The sequence below is a fragment of the Mauremys reevesii genome, linkage group 4, assembly GCF_016161935.1.
Source record: "Mauremys reevesii isolate NIE-2019 linkage group 4, ASM1616193v1, whole genome shotgun sequence".
In the NCBI taxonomy this organism is placed as follows: domain Eukaryota; kingdom Metazoa; phylum Chordata; order Testudines; family Geoemydidae; genus Mauremys; species Mauremys reevesii.
The window spans coordinates 40303989-40325628 of record NC_052626.1 but is presented as its reverse complement, the minus strand read 5'-3'; the positions used below and the strand labels follow the sequence as shown (position 1 = coordinate 40325628).

The following is a 21640-nucleotide window of genomic DNA, read 5'->3' as shown; positions in this document are numbered from 1 at the left end:
TGGGGTCCTGGAGCGGGAGGACAAACGGGAACAAAGTCTATGTTTGTGCTGGGACCGGCTGCGATAGCCCCTCCACGATGAGGACCTTTGGTGTTGTCTGCCTCAGTCCCATCGGTGTTCGCTCCTTGAGGCGGAGCAGTGCCAAGAGTCTCGATCAGACAGAACCCAACCAGACAGCCTGGTGGGCATCAAGGGCGATCCACGTGGACTTTACCCTGAACAGACGCTGGGCCGTGAACCGCATCAGGAACGTTCACTTGACTGAACCGAGCCGGGGGTGACTGTGGAGATTCCAGCAGCAGCTTGGCTCTGGAGCGCGGGGCTGACATCAGCGGTGCTCCTGGTACCTGCATGGACATATCATCCTGGGCCCCCTGCAGGGCCTCTGGTGTGGAGGGCATCTGGACAGCCAGAGAGGCCTGCTCCGAATGGGCCGGGCTACTCCACTCAACTTGAGTCAGAGGCCTAGAGGCCGGTGGGGATCGAGGACTGCCAACATGGGTCTAGCCTCTGTCCCAGGTTTACTCTGGTGCCGGGGCAAAGAAGGCCTCTTCCTAGCCGCCTTGGTGTGCCCTGTGGATGGGGAGCAGTGCTGACTAGTCAATGGTGCCGAAGGGTCGCCATGCACCGACACTGCGGTGCCCGGTGCAGACTCAGAGTGGCACGCTGGAGCTGGGGTCAGCGCCGACTCCATCAGAATAGCCCGGAGCCTAATGTCCCTTTCTCTCTTGGTCCGAGGCTTAAATGACTTGCAAATCTTGCAGCGATCGCTGAGATGGGTTTCCCCCAAAAAGCATAAACAGTCTGTGCAGATCACTCACTGGCATAGATCGCCTACAAGTGTCACATGACTTAAAGCCCAGGGCACGGGGCATGCCCCGGCCCAGGGGCTCTAGCTAAACTAAACAACTAACTACAGGTACCATACACTGAATGAACAAGCAGTTTTGGGGACAAGCTACAGCAAAGCTGGAGCAGAGCAGTTCTGAAGCACCTTCACTGGCAGCAAGAAGGAACTGATGGTAGGGAGAGCGCGTAGCACCCCTTATACCGCACCATGGAGGCGCCACTCCAGGGGTCACTAGGGTGCTCGCCTACTGGTACTGCTAGGGGAAAAACTTCCGGCACCACTGCACGCAGCAAGCATGCACTCCTATTGTGGAATACACATGAGCAATCACTCCAAGAAGAAATAAATACATGTTTGACAGCCAGAGGAGACCTTATGAAATGTTCAGAACAGCAGAACAGTTTGATAGTGGATCTCCAAAGGAAAGAGGCTATCTTCTTGTGTTTAATAATTACTGAACACAGCAACAACCATGATGCTTAATTATTGCGCATATCCTGTAACAGGCCTATTACTGCAAGGGACAGAAAATATTACAACTTTTAATTTGATACAATCAACAAGAGGCAAGAATATCATCTATTAGGGTACATCTATACTTCAATAAAACACCCACAGCGCATCAGCTGACTTGGGCTCAGCCTGCAGGACTAAAAACAGGAGTGTAGATATTCGGGCTTGGGCTGGACCCTGGGCTCTGAGAACCTCCCACCTCATAGGATCTCAGAACCAGAGTCCAGCCCAAGGCCAAACATCTTCACTGCCATTTTTAGCTCTGTGAGCCTGACTCAATTGACCCGGCTCAGATTTCATGCCAGGGTTTGTTTTTGTTTTTTTATTGCAGTGCGAACGCATGTCACCCAGCATCCCTCAATGTGTCCTTCCTATCTAAGTATATTTACATGCCCTTCATCACCATAATAGCCGAGTATCACCTAACTGGGTTTTTTAAAACATAATCATCTGCAGACTGGGGGGGAAAAAAAAAAAAGGAAAAAAGTCTTGGGCCTTGACATTTTAGCATTTATGTTCCTTCAGAAGATCCAGAAATGCTGGTTAATCTCACTCACCACCTCTGAGAGGTCTTCTGTAGAGATACTGAGGGTATATTAAATAAATCTATATTGGATCTATATTGATGAAATAAATACTCACTTGTTACACTGTACTCACGATAGGTATCTGTTCAGTAATGGACAACCAGAATCAAGTATACACAAAAGAGCCTCTACCACACAGAAGACAACTTTAGGATCCAGGAAGTTTGCAGAGAAACCTGTATCAACACCATTTCACTGAGGGATAGGAAATAGTGAAAAAACCCTGTGGAAAAGCTGTCACTGTCTACTTAAATGACGCATAGTAAAAGCTGTGAGATTCACACAACATGGCATTTCAAAGATATTAGATTTCAGGAAAGCTAGATTTTGAGCACTTAATACTTTTACATAAGATGTAATCGGAGGAAGTATTAATATCTATCAGTGTGGAAAACAGCTGGTAAACTCCAAGAACAAACATAATTAAAGCTAAAGAGACTATGTATTTTCCAAAACAAAATGCAAAGAGCATGAAGTAGTTGCTTCACCAGGAACATGCTCCAGAGTCTTAGAAGAGGAGATGGGACGCAACCACACACAACAGAGGGTGAGGTGAGACTTGTAGAGGAACGACAAGGACGTCCAAAAAAGCAGAATTATCTAATCTTGGACAAAAGATGAATGGGGACTTTATAGTTATTAGGCAAAGTTAAAAAGAAAGCAGGCTTATTACTAAAAGGAATGAAAATAGGTGAAAATTACTAATTTCTCTTATGCATACAATTGACAAACGAAAGACTAACCCTATTAACTTTAATCTTCAAATTTTATCAGATGCAATCAATGCAACATGTCTAACTTAAGAAAGAATGTTTAAAAAGAAAATCTAAATTTCCATTGCTGCATAAGAGATATGCATTCTCTGGTCAGCAAGTGAAATTATCCTTGCAGCTGACACTAGCTTTTTTTGAATTTTCATTCCCTCCCCATAGTCTCTACCAGCTCTTGAACTTTTCTCCCAAACCTGCTACTGTTTCTAGCATCTATTCCATTCTTAATTGTTATTAATGATATATAACAGGGTTCTAGAATGCCTGGAGAAAATAATCTGAACACTTCAAATTTTGGTGGACTATCCCAAATCTGGTAAATTTTAATTTCTATTACTGGATTGAGTTGAAATACCTTCTGAAGACCCTTCATCACCACACACCCCTAGAAATCATCTCAAAGCACAAATGTAAAACAATTAAGATCCTTGGATGAGAATAACTATATAAATGGTAAGTAACTGAATTTTTATGAAGTATTTAATAATTTGTCACAAAATCTTACTCATTACTTCAGATTGTCTTAAATAAAAAGACAAGGCATCTTGAGAAAAACAAACAGGAAACCTAGGACTTTAAAGACTTTACCATGGTAAATGTTCACACACAGGGATAAAAAGATATGGCAGCAGCTAAATCAGCAGTATCTGGAAAATTTAAGCTATCATTTAACATAAGTACCAGTTTCTCTAGTTGTAGAAATAACTTTACAATACAAACAAAGTGATCCTCTTCAATCTTCAGACAGCTACTGCAACCCTGGATACTGATCAGAGTTTGCCAGGTGTCAACATAGTGAAAGTGAGCAAAGCTTTCAGTTTCACTGCTGCCCACAAGATTCTGAATAGCTTCAGTGAAGCCACCCAGAATCATGTCAATTTCACTTCTGCTGCTTGGGAAAACTGTAAGTAGTGTCAGAGGCAAACACTGAAGGTTTTAAAGAAAAGGACTACACAGAAAAAGGCAAGAGATGAGATGAAGCAACAGAAATTTGAAAGGTTCAAACACCATAGGAGGAATTCAGAGGGGTTCAAGGGGGAATAATTAGGAATAACAGGATGAAATTAAAAATGGGAAGATTTAAATTGTACCAAGAAAACATCCTGATAGAAAGATGTGAAGGGCTCTAGAATCATCTCCCAAGGGAAGGAGAAGTCCCATCAGATTATATTTAAATCTGAACAGGAGACAGCAATAGAACATACTTGGTACTATACCAGCAGAAGCAGATGGATTAAATGGAGTTTAACAGGTCTTCTCCATCCCTTAATCTCCTATGATTAGGAAACACCATTTAGTGATGCAAGAGATTCAGGCTGAGTTCTGTGCTGTCAGCAGACGACCTATTTTGCAGGCCTGGATGATCATTGTATTCATTAATGCAGCACTATTTGGTGAACAAAATGTTTGTTCTTTTACGGGTTTATTACAACAAAGGAAATTTTTTTGCCCTAGTTACTACTGTCTTTATGAGGGATTATAGGTTTCCAAGTTTATGACTGGGATGCCCAACTTGGCTCAATTTTATGCTAGTTAGGAGGGGCATTCAATCTCCCAGCAAGCTGTCAGAACAGTCTGTGGCAGTTTACTGAAGTAATCACCATCTTTAATATTGAGGTGTGGCCTGCAGAAACTAGAAGTCCCACAAGGTTGTGCTCTCTCCCAACACAAGAGCTATTCTGGAGCATTATAGGTCCTAACACAGTGTCCCCAAAGACCCTTGGGTTGAGATACAGTATAGATGACATACCGGGACCTGTTTCTGCAAAGAACATTTGCAGTGACTTCTTTGGGAAAAAAAAAAAAAAAAAAAAAGAGTGAACCACCCCTAAAGAGTCCATAAACAGAAATTTCGTGCCAGACACCGTTACCCATTCTCTCTGAAGCCATACCTTGCCAACTAAAGCAGGAATGTTCATTGAGTTGGTTGAAAACCCCATCCCATACGTCATTGCAGCCTCCACACCCAGGAACTTGGCCACTAGTTTTTCCAGCTCCTCATGCTTGTCCAGATTTCCTGCATGTAAAATAGCAAAAGAGAAGTCCAAAATAGACCAGATGAATCTGGGGCCAAATCTGTGCCACAAGAGGTTTTTCAACAACCAGATTTTTTTTTTGGTATGATCCAGAAGGGGGGGGGGGGGGAAAGGGGGTCGTCAGTGGAAAATCTGACAACATATCAATGAAGACTGTTGTGACTGTGTAAACTAAGCATGCCAGAACAGAAAAGGAAACAGAATTTATCTTCACTCTGTAGTTATTTCTTTACTGCTTCATCTGAGGTTCGAAAGCTAGAACCATACAGTGTTTTGTAGAGACTAATGAACAGATTATGATTTAAGTATACACTTTGAAAACACCTGCCCCCCACCTAAACTTACCCATTTCCTGCCTAGTGCTGCATACCCCAGCTCCATACTGTGTCAGTACTTTAGCTGCTGCTTCTTTGCAAATTCCAGTGTTCTGAGCAAATCCAAGATAGTTGTAGGAACCCATGTTAATAACGTCTTTTATCACTCTCCCTGTGTACCTGTATTTCAATGACATCACATGTTAAGACACCGACAAACAAACCCAAGATCCAACTACACAAGAATACACTAGCTACCATCAGCCTGCTAGGAAATGCATGGAACTAGGAGAGACCAACAGCCAGCGGCCAGAAAGTTTACGTGGATACGGTCCTCATTTTCAAAACTGAAATAATTAGCTGAACAAGGATTCTCTTTCATTGCTAGGGTCTCTAATTCAAGTTACATGTATTAAAGGTATTAAGCCATTTTTAACAAATATCTGATTTCTCATCTTTTTTATGCTTATATAATTAAAAAAATTTAAATGAAGGCTAGGAACTAGTAGATGTTCTTTGAAATATGCCTTATTTTTTAAAGAATGTTGACAGTTTTTCGAATCATTTGTTAGCTGTGTCCTTCCTTCCCCTCCAGACTCCCACCCCCAAATTTTAAGCCTTTTCTTTCCATTTTAAAAATGAATTATTTAGACCAATTAGGTTGGCACTACGTCCAACAGGATATCCCCCAGCACACAAAGGAAATGCATCTGGAAATCAGCACTGGTGTGTTGTAATACAAGGCAAGAACAAACTGTAGTGGAAAAAAGTCGCATTGATTATAATACTCTTGAAAGTCAAGGACAGGCATCATAAGTTACACTGTGTGTTGGGCTGTACAGGTTTCACACATACAACCTCTGTACCTCAGATTTGATCTGTAGCAACCCTTGCTATTCCACTTCTGGTCTCCACCCCACAACTCCGCCAGTTTATTTCAGTCTTGACCCAGAGCAATCCTGCTAAATTCAGCCTTAGACAATCATGTGGTGTTTGCGTGAAGTGTACTGTTGTGATAATCGAGCCCACAAATTTACCCTAATTGTGTGCTCAGCTGTGAGAAATGAGTGAAAGTTAATGGAATGTCACAATATCCTGTAACAAATGTTGATGAGAAAAAGATACAAAAGCAAAACAAAGACTGAATTAGTATAAAGAGGCCTACTGATATAATTCAAGGAATGTGTTAAGATCATGCCTGGTTAAATAAAAACAGCATGGGATCAGAAATCAGTGAATCAAAATTGGCATGTAGGAAGTTTGGTCTAATTAATGGACAAAGTAAGGAGATGGGGTATTCCACTCATCACTCCTTTTTGGGGTTCTTAAAGACTTTGGGGAAGAAGAAAAAAATTTTTATCATCACTGCAGGAGTAGTGGAAGGATTGGTGCCGTGACACTAGACTTTGATACTCCAGTGGTAGCACGAGACTATTATCGCTAAACCAGCAAGGACCCTAACTTGATAAATGTGAGATCCTGCTGTATTCCCCTCCCTCATGTGCTTCTTTCTGTCCCTTATATCTTCCTCCTGCTCTCTCCCTCCCAGCTTTTCATGTGATCCTGAAGTCAACCATATTGCATGGCACCAGCACAATGGAATGAGACAGCCATCCAGCTCTGTTCAGCCTGAGAAGGGCTAGTGAAGGAGAGGGACCTGCTCAGACCAACCAGATGATATCCATGGTGAGTTGGAGTCCAGAACAGCTGTCATGGCCCACCTGTCAGTCCAAAGCATCCATCCATACTTCACCAGCCTCTCTGTATCCTGAGAACATCAACAAAAGCTGTTTTCCCCCTATCTTTACTATCCTTTCTATATTTGTCTTGTCTAAAGCAGGAAAGTGACTCATTCCCAATTCAGAACTGAACAACAGAACTCACCCATTACTTCCCCACCAAAGACTGTTTGGCTGAATAAAAGATTTACTAATATTCAGTGTTTCCAAAAAAGGACTTAGATTAACTTTGTTTTGGATAATCAATCAATTTCAGTTTCAATGCTCTCTACCTCATTTTGAGAGAGACAGACACTGACTCTTCACAGTCTGCTTTGGACTTTACTATCCTGAGTAATTTTGTATGTTCTGCCACCAGACTGCTTACCATTTTTCCAGATCATTTACAACTATTTTGAACAGCACTGGTCCCAGTACAGACCCCTTGGGGACACTGCTAATTTACCTTTCTCCACTGTGAAAACTCAGTTGATTCCTATCCTTTGTTTCCTATGTTTTAACCAATTATTGATCCTTGAGAAGACCTTCCTTCTTATCCACTAGTCTGTGCAGGACCTGCTGCTCCTTCAAAGACAGTTTCACAGCCCTCAGGCATTCATAGCCACTCAAGACTAATTGTTGGGAATCTTTCCTCACACTTTAACTCACATAAATGTCCAGTTGTAGTCATGGGAAAGTGTCTCCATTATGTCCACTTTGGCCCCAGGCACACTGCAGATTGGTCTGTTCCAGCTGTCTCGGATGCGCATGTAGAGGTTCCTTGTGTAGAAGTTTTCAAAGTCCTGATACAATGGGACAAAGTCCTGCAAAAGATACATTAAGGGCATTCAAGCAAGAGAAAAGATCATATGTCTAGTCTGTTGTGGTACAAGGAGAGCCAGTTTTCTCCATCAGTTTGGGATGCACTTTAAAGTGCACTCAAGAAAAATGCAATATATGATGACACTGAACACTTTTCAGCCACTGATTTTAAAGAACTTCACTGAGGTGTCACTCCTTACATATATATCACTGCTGGGAAGCTAAGGCACAGGGAAAGCCACTTGCCCAACTCCACATAGCAGCAGAACCGGAAACAGAACCTAAACCTCCCAATTCCTAGGACAGTGCCCTTATTTACTAGATCATATTTCAATCCCAGGAGATGAGTAAAGTTTCCTCAGTTGTTTACATTGCACTGTAGAGAGGAGATGGAGAAGGGGTGGCCCCAGCTGGGGCCTACTTTCCCACCTCCTCCTCTCCCAGTGCAGCAGTTCCTGTTCAGTGTGTGTTCAGCTGCAACTGAGAGCAAGGAAATCTTACGTATGAAAGTACCCTTTTTACAGTTCATTTTCAGAAAAACAACACACTTTAATGCAATTAATACAGCAGCATTAGAATTAATGTGGAAATTAACTTCTAAAATTTCCCAAACTTGTGTTCAGAATCCCAACTATAAAGTTGCATTCTGACAAACATTCCTCTATAGTTTGCATTATCACTTATATCCCACAAAGTTTGTTTGCACAAATGTTTCCTGAACTCCAGCTTCCCTTCCAAAGTATCTCTCAGGAAAACCAAAACGTATGTCTTGAATGGATAACACGGAAGAACTTCAAGCTGACTGACAACACTGACACCTCTGAGCACAGGGTAACGTACTCCCTTAGCCCACTTCGAAAGCTTGAAAGGATAATGAAATTTCTTTATTTACTGTTCAATTAAAAGGAAGTTAGACATCAGAAAAGCAGTGAGACTGTGGAGAATACACTATTCACCTGATGTACTGGTGCAAGAAAAGCACCTTTCATTAAAAGTGACCTACACAGGGCAAAAAGCTGGAGTTTATGATAGAGGAAGACAGACAGGAAGAAAATCCATGCAAGCTGTTTTTCATATTAGAAATTCAGGACTCGTCTGGCCTGTTTTGTTGTGGAGCTCTTATGAATGAGTTAAGAATTAATGTTTTGACATTAAATATAAGTAGAGCCTCAGAGTTACAAGCACCAGAGTTACAAACTGACCACTCAACCACACACCTCATTTGGTACTGGAAGTATGCAATGAGGCAGCAGCAGAAACAAAAAAAGCAAATACAGTATAGTACATGTTAAATGTAAACTACTAAAAAATATAGGGAAAGTTTAAGAAAAAAGTTTCCACAAGGTAAGGTAACTGTTTCTGTGCTTGTTTCATTTAAATTAATACGTTAAAAGCAGCATTCTTCTTCTGCATAGTAAATTTTCAAAGATGTGTTAAGTCAATGTTCAGTTGTAAACTTTTGAAAGAACCACCATAATGTTTAGTTCAGAGTTCCGAACATTTCAGAATTACAAACAACCTCCATTCCCGAGGTGTTCATAACTCTGAGGTTCTACTGTACCATGGAAGTAAATCTCGACTGAGAGGAAAGTAATATTTATTCAGACTTCTTTCAAAGCTTTTAATTAGGTACTGACAGACCAAATAACTCCAACTCATGTTACACATCTGGGAGAAAAACATTTTTGTTAATGATTTAACCATCTCTCTCCTGTAGTTAGCACTGGATCTCATCCACTGCTCTGGATCCCCAAGAAAAACCACAAACAAAAAGAGTAAAAAGACAAGTGTTGTACGGCTGTGGCTCAGAGCCCTGACATTAGCAGCATGCTCACAGCACAAAAGCATCCAGGATTACAGGCCAGGCAGTGACTGAATGCCCTGCAGATCTGAGGGAAACCCAAAGTGTCACAAGATTCAATGGTCCTCATATTTCTAAAAGAGAGCAAGTAGCATTGTTTTCTAAAAGCCCTTCTGAGTCACCTTTATACAGCAGAGCAGCAAAAAAACCCAAACTATTTATTCATCTACAGGTAATTTAAATTACATAAGGGTAAACCAAATCTAGCCACAGAATGGACCTCCCAGGTAGACTGAGTATCTCAGATGTGACCTTTCCTACCTAAGGAGAATTAAAGTTTTTAGAACTTCAAGGTGAAGTGAGTTTGACAGATAACAATATCCTGGACAAACCTTATGGAATAAAGTTAAACCTTCCTGAATTAAGTTTAAGTATTTTGGGAGTAGTTTAGGTACTATCTATAGAGCTTCTTTAGGAGGAAGACATTTAGGATGGGGGTGGGCAAACTACAGCCCTGGGGCCACATCCAGCCTGCAAGCTGATTTAATCCGGCCCTCAAGCTCCTGCTGGGGATAGGGATCTCGGGCTTGCCCCACTCCCACACTCCAGCCAGGGAGCTCCATGCATGCCATGGCTCCGCACAGCTCCCAGAAGCAGTGGCATGTCCCGCCCCAGCTCCTAAGCGCAGGGGCAGCCAGGGGACTCCACACACTGCTCCTGCCCCAAGTACCACTCCTGTGGCTCCCACTGACCGGGAACTGTGGCCAACTGGAGCTGCAGGGGTGGCGCCTACGGATGGGGCAGCATGCAGAGCCACCTGGCCGCGCCTCCAGGTAGGAGCCAGAGGGGGGACAGGCCGCTGCTTCCGGAAGCTGCTGAAGGTAAGCGCTACCTGGAGTCTGCAACAGAGCTCCTCCCACCCCCAACCCCCTGCCCCAGCCCTGATCCCCCTCCCGCCCTCTAAAACCCTCGATCTCAGCCCAGAGCCCCCTCCTGCACCCAAAACCCTTCACCCCCAGCCCCATCCCAGACCCTGCACCCCCAGCCAGAGCCTTCACCCCTCCATATCCCAATCCCCTACCCCAGCCCAGAGGCCCCTCCCACACGCCGACCCCCTCAGTTCCAGCCTAGAACACCCTCCTACACCCCAACCCCCTCATCCCCATCCACACGCCAGAGCCCGCACCTCTAGTTAGAGCCCTCACCCACCCTGCACCGCAACCCCTTGCCTGGAGACCCCTTCCCACACCCTCAACTCCTCATTTCTGGTCCCACGCCAGAGCCTGCACCCCCAGCCAGAACCCTCACCCCCTCCTGCACCCCACTTTGTGAGCATTCATGGCCCGCCATACAATTTCCATACCCAGATGTGGACCTTGGGCCAAAAAGTTTGCCCACTGCTGTTTAGGAACTTCAAAGGACTTTTGGGGACAATACGTGTGGAGTGGATTTCCTAGGAAATACTTGGGAGTGTAGAGAATGCAAATGACCTACTTCAAATTAGGTCTGTCAATTAAATCAGTTAACTTGTGATTAACTCAAAAAAAGTTATCATGCTTAATTGCAGTTTTAAATCGCACTGTTAAACAATAGAATACCAATTGAAATTTATTATATATTTTGGATTTAGAAAAACATTTTCATATATATTGTATTCTGTGTTGTAACTGAAATCAAAGTGTATAGATTACAAATATTAGCACTGTAAAAATGATAAACAAAAGAAATAGTATTTTACAATTCACCACATACTACTGTAGTGCAATCTTTGTCGTGAAAATGCAACTTACAAATGTAGATTTTTTTTGTTACATAACTGCACTCATGAACAAAACAATGTACAACTTCAGAGCCTACAAGTCCACTCAGTCCTACTTCTTGTTCAGCCAATCACTAAGAGAAATAGGTTTGTTTACATTTACAGGAGATAATGCTACGCTCCTCTTATTTACAAAGTGACCAGAAAGTGAGAACAGGCATTTGCATGGCACTTTTGTAGCCAGCATTGCCAGGTATTTACATGCCAGATATGCTAAACATTCATATGCCCCTTCATGCTTCCATGCTGACAGCGCTCATTAAAAAAATAATGCATTAATGAAATCTGTGACTGAACTCCTTGGGAGAGAATTGTATGTCCCTGTCTCTGTTTTACCCACATTCTGCCACATATTTCATGTTATAGCCATCTCAGATGACCCAGCAGGTTGTTCATTTTAAGAACACTTTCACGGCAAATTTGACAAAACACAAAGAAGATACCAATGTGAGATTTCTAAAGATAGCAATGTGAGATTTCTAAAGATAGCTACAGCACTCGATCCAAGGTTTAAGAATCTGAAATGCCTTCAAAAATCTGAGAGGGACAAGGTGTGGAGCATGCTTTCAGAAGTCTTAAAAGAGCAAAACACTGATGCGGAAACTACAGAACCCAAACCCCAAAAGAGAAAAATCAACCTTCTGCAGGTGGCATCTGACTCGGATAATGAAAATGAACATACGTCAGTCTGTACTGCTTTGGATTGTTATCGAGCAGAATCCGTCATCAGCATGGACGCATGTCCCCTGGAATGGAGGTTGAAGCATGAAGGAACATATGAATTTTTAGTGCATCTGGCAAGTAAATATTTTGCGACACCAGCTACAACAGTGCCATGAGAACACCAGCTCCCACTTTCAGGTAACGCTGTGAACAAGAAGCGGGCAGCATTATCTCCTGCAAATGTAAACAAACTCATTTGTCTGAACTATCGGCTGAACAAGAAGTAGGACTGAGTGGGTTTGCAGGCTCTAAAGTTTTACACTGTTATTTTTGAACAGTTTTTTTACATAATTCTATATTTCTAAGTTCAATTTTCATGATATACAGATTGCATTACAGTACTTCTAGGAGTTAAATTGAAAAATGCAATTTCTTTTGTTTTTTACAGTGCAAATATTTGTAATAAAAAATAAACAAAGTGAGCACTGTACACTTTGCATTCTGCATTGTAATTTAAGTCACTATATTTGAAAATGTAGAAAACATCCACAAATTTTAAAAAATGGTATTCTTATTGTTTTTAAATTGCTTGACAGCACTACTTCAAATCCATCCTTTTGAAGCTGCACTTCGAGAAGAGATCCATTGTCTGGCAGATTACCTATACAAGGTCTCTTCAAAAAGGTAGACTGGATAAATGAGTGACTCAGAGTCATGGGTTTTTCTTGTCCAGAGCAAAGGGTGTGATCAACTCAAAACCACAGTAAAGGCCCTGGTAGAGTCTGAAGGGTGCCTCTTCCAGAGCCCATTTTGCAGCTGGAGTGATCTCTGGTAAGCTTATTAGCATGCATGGAGGTTTTTATTATTTTAAAATTATTTCCTGTGTATTGCTTTGACCTTAAGAATGAAATATGTTTGCTTAGAATGAAGGGTGTGGCAGCTTATAACTGTGTCAATTACGGACAGTGTACTTGTCTTAGAGGAGAGAAGCAAAGCATGTCTCCTTAAGTGGATTGTCTTTTGCTGGGATTAAAGCAGAGAAGACGGGGAACTGGTTTACATGTAAATACCTAGTCAGAAGGGAAAGAGAGGCAGGTCTCCACCCAAGAAAACCAATGGCTTCGAATCCAGAAGCGCAAGAGTTGGTGCCCTTGTAGACCACAGAGAGGGAATGCAGGCCCAGTTGCCCTGAACTGTGACAGAAGAAACAAGGATTTCCATGAGCTCAGATTCAGCCATTGCTTCTTCCACCACAGTATTTTAAATCTGACCACATAATTCATAGTGACAATTAAACCTTAACGATAGCCTGGCATTGATCTCTATGCATCTGCGTGCCCAGCCCTTTTTCAAGAAACTCATCTTGTCAAGGAGGCTTAGCATAACTTAGTTCTATTCAGCCAGAAAACTTTGTAAGCCTCTAATCATGTGCAATAGCCTCCCAAGTGCACAGAGTCCTATCCTCCTAAAACATCGCCCCAAAGCTGTAGTCTCATAATTCTTAAATAAGGAGCAACATGCTGCACTTGCCAACCCCTTTGTAGGATCAGGGCCTTAGATTATAAACTCTGGCCCAGTGACACCGCTCTACTGTAAAGCACTACAGCACTTCTAGGGCACACACACCCAGTTTAGGATTTATGTACACATTCAGGAGTTGAGCACACCTGGTGCACTATGTATATATGCTGTATGCTATATGGACATGTCTATCCACACAAAATTTACTGCATCTATTACAGCTTTTTGTTCTTTGCCTGAATGATTAAAGCAACAGCTGCTCCCTAAAGGTAAACAGCAGAAGAAAAAAAAGCTGTTTGTGGGATCTTCTTGCTTTTTATATTATATAAGGAATATCTGAACGAGAGAACACTTTTTTAGAAAAAAAACTGTTCTCTCGGTTTGTTTGGAGTTTTTTTTTTGAGCTTTAAGAATATCAAGTTGTGTCCTCTCTGTTTTTGCTGGAGATCACCTTGGGAGGACCCAGAAAAGTAAACTGGAAGCTGTCAGACTTTAAATGAAAGGGCAGGGGTGCTGGGTCTTTAACATTGGGACATTTCTTCCCAACTGTCTGGGGTTGAGTTAAATATTAATAAAAGCACAATTTTAAACAGTCTGAGTAAGAGTCACTTTCCTCCTAAACTAATTAGCTTCTGCTTGCTTTGTATTTAATGTCGTGATTTGAACCGACAAGTCTGCCACATAGTCTTCCCTGAAAGATTGTGTAGCTAAGACATGAATCTCTACTGTACAAAAACCCAAACAACTTTTCAGAGAATTTCAGGTCTTTATGTATCATCATAAAGCTGTAAAAGGGCACAAGTGTCATTTTCTCTAGGTGCCTTAGAGTCTAATGCATGTGAATTGAGGGCCATAAACTCAGGACTTGTTTACACAAGAGATTTTTTCCAATTATAAAGACATGCCCTCAGATGTTGTGAAGGGCAGAGAAGCAGAAAGACACACAGGAACATTAAAAACATAGGAGAATTTTAATTTTAGTTTTTAGTTCCATAGGAACGGAAGTTACTTAACTTACCAAACTCCCTTGCATCCGAAGAAGTGGGTATTCACCCACGAAAGCTCATGCTGCAAAACGTCTGTTAGTCTATAAGGTGCCACAGGATTCTTTGTTGCTTTTACAAATTCCCATAGCAACTTCATAAGAATATAGCTCCCAAAGTAAAAAACCCAGAGTCAGAACAAACCCTTGGTCTGATTTACATGGGAAAAATTATACCAGTACAAAGTAGTGTATGATTTTAAACTGTTATACCAGCATAACTTCCTGGGAGAGGAGAGGAATTTATTTATTTATTTATTTATATTTGGGGGAGGGATAGCTCAGTGGTTTGAGCATTGGCCTGCTAAACCCAGGGTTGTGAGTTCAATCCTTGAGGGGGCCACTTAGGAATCTGGGGCAAAAATTGGTCCTGCTAGTGAAGGCAGGGGGCTGGACTCAATGACCTTTCGAGGTCCCTTCCAGCTCTAAGAGATTGGTATATCTCCAATTATTACCTATTTCAATATCAGAGTGCCTTTTTCCACATTAGCTTATGTTGCTGTGAAAATAGTTTAAGCTAAGCCAAAAAAGCCACTCTTCTGGAATAAATGTCTCCACCTGGGGAGGTTGCACTGGTATATCCATAGTAATTTAACTAGACAGAAAAACTGGAAAAATCTCTTGTTTAGGTTAGACAAAGGGCTTGTCTACACAAGTGAGCACTGTCAATCTGACTCAAAATGGAGTCTCCCAACTAACAACAAACATTGCCACTTCCCTCACCTCTAGGAGAACTCCATCTCCAATACAGCTCCCCCAGGGTAAACCTATTAGCTCAGGGAAGGACAGACCAACCCTGCAGTGCATACTCTGCAGCTGGTTTCTATCATCACCCTTCCCTCGGAGCTTAAATGAAATTAATACCATTTACCTGTTTAGCTTTGCACCAGCCACCACCATAGGTCTTCCCATTCCCAAGGATAGAGTAGTCAGTCACATACAGATCACTTTTAAATGGGAGTAACATTCAATCCTACCTATCAAGTGCAATATGGGTTTTCCAGATTTAACTTACACAGTTACTGGGAAGGTTTGCTGTAAGCTCCAAAGGTATGTGCTTACTGCATGTTAGGCATGGACAGGCTTCCTTCAAGCTGATAAGGGCTAACAAAAATTCTCAAAAAAAACAGGAGTACTTGTGGCACCTTAAAGATTAACAAATTTATTTAAGCATGAGCTTTCGTGAGCTACAGCTCACTTCTTCGGATGCATAGAATGGAACACACAGACAGGGGATATTTATACATACAGAGAACATGAAAAGGTGGAAGTATGCATACCAACAGGCAGAGTCTAATCAATTGAGATGAGCTATCGTTAACAGGAGGAAAAAACTTTTTGAAGTGATAATTAAGATGGCCCATAGAAGGTGTGAGGAGAACTTAACATAGGGAAATAGATTCTCAGTAGTTTAAATGCCCTAGAACAAGCTGCTAATTGTCCTCAGAGGATGTGTTTCATAACAGCAGTTACCAGGGAAATGTCAGTTGGATATATTTTAAAGGAAGCTAAAAACAATTTTTCTAGGAATCAGTACAAGCACAATCTGTCTCACTTCCTCCTTTTGTGAGCTGTATATAAGCAGCAGTGAGAGGATATCAGGCTTATCTGGAATGTTATTAATTCCCCCTGCAATAAGTCCAAGGATACTGCAGGCAAGCCAAAGGATACTGTCAAACTAAAAAACATGTTTGAAAAGCCAAATTAATCTAGTCACTTTCACTTTCTGGTTCTGTGCACTTCCACAAAGCTGAAATGTTAGGTGGCAAAGAGGACATATTTTCTTTGGGGATTACACTGATTTTTTTCCAGGTGAAAAGTTATTTCTATTAGTACTAGTTTATTTTTTCAAAACTATTACATTTTGGACCTAATTCTAGACCATGCCCCTATAAACTACAATGAAGTAGGAAATACCCTATACACAGCCACTTTGAAGTAAAGCCATGATTTCCAGTACAAGTTTGTTCAATCTTCTGTTAAATGGCTAACTGTACTAAGCAACCTTCTTTTGCTCACCCCTTGGATGGTTGCTTAAAATAGGGTTTACTGTATAAAGCATGGCAAATATGTATGACTAATAACTACATATAATAAACTCATTGCACGCTGGTTACCTAGACAGCAGGATCTTCCAAACACTTCCTATCCCCATATGTTGTGCTGTTCATCTCCCAAGTAACTTACAAACATTAACAAAGTATTACTTCAGAAATCTAAATGCAATGCTTTTGTTTAATGTGCCAGTCTCTTGTATGTGCATGAGGAGAATAAAAAGATTCTCATTTCCATACAGTTAGAGTCAACAAGGCTAGGAGAGACTATTTTCAGGCCAACTGCCTCTATCAAGCACTGATTTACTTGCAATATGATACAAGTTTCAATTATAAAATAAGAGTCACTTCCTCTCTACACAAGGAAGTCTACTCTTTGCCACTGTGGGTCAACTGGGCAACTAGTCAGAATCCTGAAAGATTAAACATTTGAAACTTCTTAAAGGGACACTGCTTCAAAATGGTGCTCAATAACTTTAAAAAACTACCTTAACCCACAAAAAGTGAAACTGGTTTCTACATCAAGTTCATTACAGCTTGGTCTCCCAAACTTCTAGGCAGATCGAGGGAGCCTGATGCACAGTCTAGTGCTTGCAGCTTACAACTTGTTCCAGAAGTCACATGCACTTGATAAAGTTCACTTTATAGTAGGAGCAGCTACTCCAATCTAGGCATGAATGTGAGGAAGTACACCAAGTTGGCATTGAATCATCACTGCTAATATTTTTTTAAAGGGAGTTTCCCGTTTTTAGTGTATTGCACCACATCCCCATATCCTCCCCTCATAACCAACCACAAATTGATTCCTCTTAAAAAAAAAGGGCCCTGATCTCTCAGCAAACTCACCCATAACGATGCCATGAACAATATAAAAGTGGATAGAAAAGGAGCATCTCTTATCTGCAACTCATGACCCAACAGAAGATCCATATCCACCATGCTGAGGAATGGCTCCTAAGGCCACTGTCCACATACATGCTCTCAGAGGGCTTCAAATCACCAGTTATCTCCCAAAACAATGCATTTCAGGGAAACATTAAGAATTTAGGCTGAAGGACTACTCAGGACAGAAATTCTAAATATACATTATGTCTGAAGTAAGGGAATCCTAATTCAGTAACTCTTTAGCTAATAGATATTCAGGATAATCCTCCTGTGCTGTGCACTAGCATTCACTGAGTAACCAACCTCAATGCTGTAACCCCAATCCTTCTCACCTCAGCTCCTACCTACAGATTGGGTATCCCCTTTATTTAGTCATGCCTGACACTGCGTTCCACATTCTGCTGGACAACAATCATATTTCATGGGCATTGTCAGGTGCACACACTTTTGTGGTTGGTGGGGATAGTAACTTAATAAAGTACATTTAAACTGGGGGGGAGGGGGAGAGAGAAGAGGAGACAGGCCTTTTATTCTTCCTTCCTGGCAGGAAGCATACTGAGTTTATGTAATGTTACTCCACAGAAAAGCATCTTAAACTCTGCTGTTGCACAGAACAAAGGAGCTTGTAGCAGCCCCCATTTTACCAGAGATGAGTCACAGGGAGACTACAGAACCCAGCATGCAATGAAGCACATTGATGAGAACATCCAGTGAAGAATACAGAGTATGATTCATGACCAATAAATCTATACTGAATGTTAGAGCAGCTATAGGCCACATTTGCCCATGCACTTTAGCTACCCTACTCTAATCCTCACTTGAAGAAAATAAATCACACTGAATACTAACTCAAAAGCAATATTTGACTCCCTAATTCTAGAGCCTTTTCTTGGAAAAAAAATTATTTCCTCAGTAGTTTGACAGTTATTTCTGTGCTTTCTCCCTTTATTGCTTTTTGTTTACTACAGACACAAATACTGGGCCAGATCCTCAGTGGCATAAATCAGTGCAGCTTCACTGAAGTCAATGAAGCTATGCCAGTTTACACCAGCTGAGGGTATATTTTATAATCTTATTTGGGCAGCAAAAGTGTCCAAGGATCCCAACATTTATTTCCACATTTCAGAGGTCACGTTTGAGGACAGAAAAGGAAAGTGAGGATATTCAAGCTCTATCTTCAATCTCAAAGGAACTGGATATTTCTGTTAACATGGTTGACAATGAAACAATTACCAGTGTGGACATTAAAATGGTCATCAGTGAGCCTCAGAGTTAACACCTCACTGAGATTATGAGGTAATTAATTAGCACCTCGGTGCTATTGTTTCAAACTATCTACAGATTACTCCAACCAGCTGTGCAAAGGCTCATATTTGGCGGGTTCTTTCTGCACCCATTTGGCCTAGAAATAGAAATGTTTTAAATTGGTACTACTGGTTGACATGCCACTGCACACCAGCTCAATCCCACCCCTGCCTGTCCAGCAACTACCTTTTGTTCCTCTCTCTCTGATGCATGGTGACACTTCTCAATCTTCCACTGTCGCAGAAAGTCTCGCAGATACCCAAAGAGGGTGAGGACACCGTAACCCACGTACGTCAGCACAGCAACCAGCATTGGTGTTTCCTCAAAAGCTTCATTAAAGGGTCTTTTATATAATCCTCCATTGTGGGCAATGTGATGAATCTAGAATAGAAGATTAAAACTGGAATTAGAAGTTACTAGAATGGGGGAAAAAAAATCTGTTTTCAGAGAGTGCTAAATTACAGATGTCCAATGGTACTGGGGCAAGATTTTTTACTCAGTTCAAAGAACCAACCACTTTCAGCCTGGCTCAAGCATTACTGACAATTACTCTTGATAAAGGGCACTATCCCCAACTATTAGCCTCAGCTTCATCTTCTCTCTTGCTTCCAGCATGTCCAAAGTTATCGCTGCCAAGTTTTGTGCAACTCAGTGTGACATTTTATACAAGTTATGTAAATTAGCAAATAAATATTTGCATATAACCATCAATGTCATCTCAGATGTGTTGATTTAGTCCCAGTTGAAAGGGTGACTGCCAGATTGAAAACCCTGGTGAATGACGTCTATCTATATATAGGGCAGCACCAGGGCAAGCTTCCCACACGCACTACCCTGCCAACATAGTTCAGCCTCATCGAGGCTGAAGGAGGAGAATGACGACTTCTGCTGGTGAAAGAGATAATGTTAGTTCAGACATTACGACTCAAACAATTCTTTGACAAGTCTGTCCATTAGTACAAGTAATGGTGGTGAACTTGTGATGTCAGAGGTGGAACCAAGACCAAGCTCATCTCAATGTAGGAATCAGCCAACATCCATATTAGGTGGGAACAGCTTTCTGTCCCTGCTGAAGGGGACTGGGTTCAAACTGGTGACTTACAGGTAAAAGGCTCTGTAGCTCACTTGCAATATTTTAAGGCACCTGTCCATCAGTAAGTGCTACTTAGGAGGTCTTTCGCATATAAAAACCTGTGTTAGACTTGCAGTTGCAAAAGCAAGCATAAAAAAAATAGACAGACACCACACACATTAGCAAATGCCAGTACTGATGTTACCCATGCTATCTTAATTTGGTCCCTTTCTGGGTATACGGTCTTTAATTACAAACTATTTTCCCCCACATGGCTACGAGAAAAGTTTAAACCCTGGGCCTTTAGACATAAAGCACAGACTTCTGTTTGAACTGGAGTAGTAACCAGATGCAGGAATAGGCTGGTATACTCTATATGAGCCAGCCCCTTGGGGGAGACCGGAGACACTTTTGCCAATACGTTGTACAACTACTTGTGAGACAAGATAGGAATCCTGATACCTGACATTCCCAGGTTTTACTCCTGGCTCTGGGAGCAGAGTTGTCTAGGGATTAGAGAAGTGGTTACAGACCTAGCCAAGCATAAATATTTGGCATATTCGTTCAGAAAGCCATTGTGATGATTGTGATGAGGTGGATGAGACCTGGGTCTGTCATACTAGAGAACAGGATTCTATTCCCAGATCTGCCAAAGTGACCTTGTGCAACGTTACCCATTTTAAAATGGGCAAACAAAACTGGGCCCCAGATTAGGGATACGAGGCCCTAATCAGCAATATGGTTGTGAACTGCACAGATACTCCATGAGTCTGTGTCCCCAGCCAGTGCTCCCCCTTCTAGGAGAAAGGGTATTTGAAATGCAATACTCTTTTGGCACAAGATTTTTACCTTATCTATAGGCAGGAAGATACAGGACACTTGGCAGAACTGCAAAACTCTGGTGCCAGTACAGATCTTCCTCTTCTTCCAAGACCACATCTGGCTTCCCCTCCTATGCCAGGCAAGTAATGGCCTTTTGGCTAGAGCATAGGAATGGGAGTCGGGAGTCAGGGTTTTATTCCCAAATCTGCCATTGATTTGGTGTGTTTCTCTAGCAAGACACTTCCTCTATGACTGTTTCCCAATCTGCACAGTGGAGATACCACAGAGCTACCCCCGAGAACAGCTTTGAGATTTAATTCTGTTAAGCACTTTAAGATTCTTGGATGAAGATGCTGTAAAAAGGGTAAAGGACCATGTCACATCCACTTCAAGAATGAGGGCTCCTTATCTTCACTTTAAAAGCATCTACATCTGAGCTATTTACAACACCCCATCCATGTATCCCACCCTAAATTTTCAATTTTCTACTTTCCACCCACTCCAGACCCCATTCTCCTTCCAGCCACTTTTAAATACCCATTTGACCTAAGAGCTCAGCAAACCCAGTTTGAGACGAACCTTCCCAGTCTAGGTCAGGAAATGCAAGAAACGAAACTGAACTCTAGTTTCACTGTCCCCATACTAGGTGACCTGCAATGCATCAGCAGCATAAATGCTGAAAGATAAATTTTGTAACACAGGGAACAACTGCTGATTCCCTGTCTTGGCAACCTCTAACTGGATCACAAATATTGTGCTTCCTCATGAGTATGTATCCCCCCCTTAGCACCAAAAGGTTTAACAAAGGTTGACCAAGAGACTCCATCTCATCGTGAAAAACTAGAACTTAGCTATAGTGATCCACTGATTCATCCTCTCTAGGGCTGATTACCGCAATGCATAATGCCTGCAAATAAGACTGGACCAAACAAACAAGCTTCAGATGGTACAAATCAGAGCAGGCAACCTGCTCAGCAACATGGAAAGTTGTGAGCACAGTACTGAAGTTTTAACTACTACACTGATCCCGGAAAGAATTTTGGACT

General features: G+C 41.8%; 1 protein-coding gene across 1 annotated transcript in view; it reads right to left on the bottom strand.

Moving 5' to 3' along the window:
* Positions 1–21640, bottom strand: part of SPTLC2 (serine palmitoyltransferase long chain base subunit 2) — a 114089-nt gene that overhangs the window by 71448 nt on the left and 21001 nt on the right. The window contains exons 2-5 of the mRNA XM_039536279.1: positions 18887–19081; positions 7458–7612; positions 5102–5250; positions 4613–4737 (exon numbers count right to left, since the gene is read on the bottom strand). Of these exons, the coding sequence (XP_039392213.1) occupies positions 4613–4737; positions 5102–5250; positions 7458–7612; positions 18887–19081 (624 nt within the window). The remainder of the gene's footprint in view (positions 1–4612; positions 4738–5101; positions 5251–7457; positions 7613–18886; positions 19082–21640) is intronic.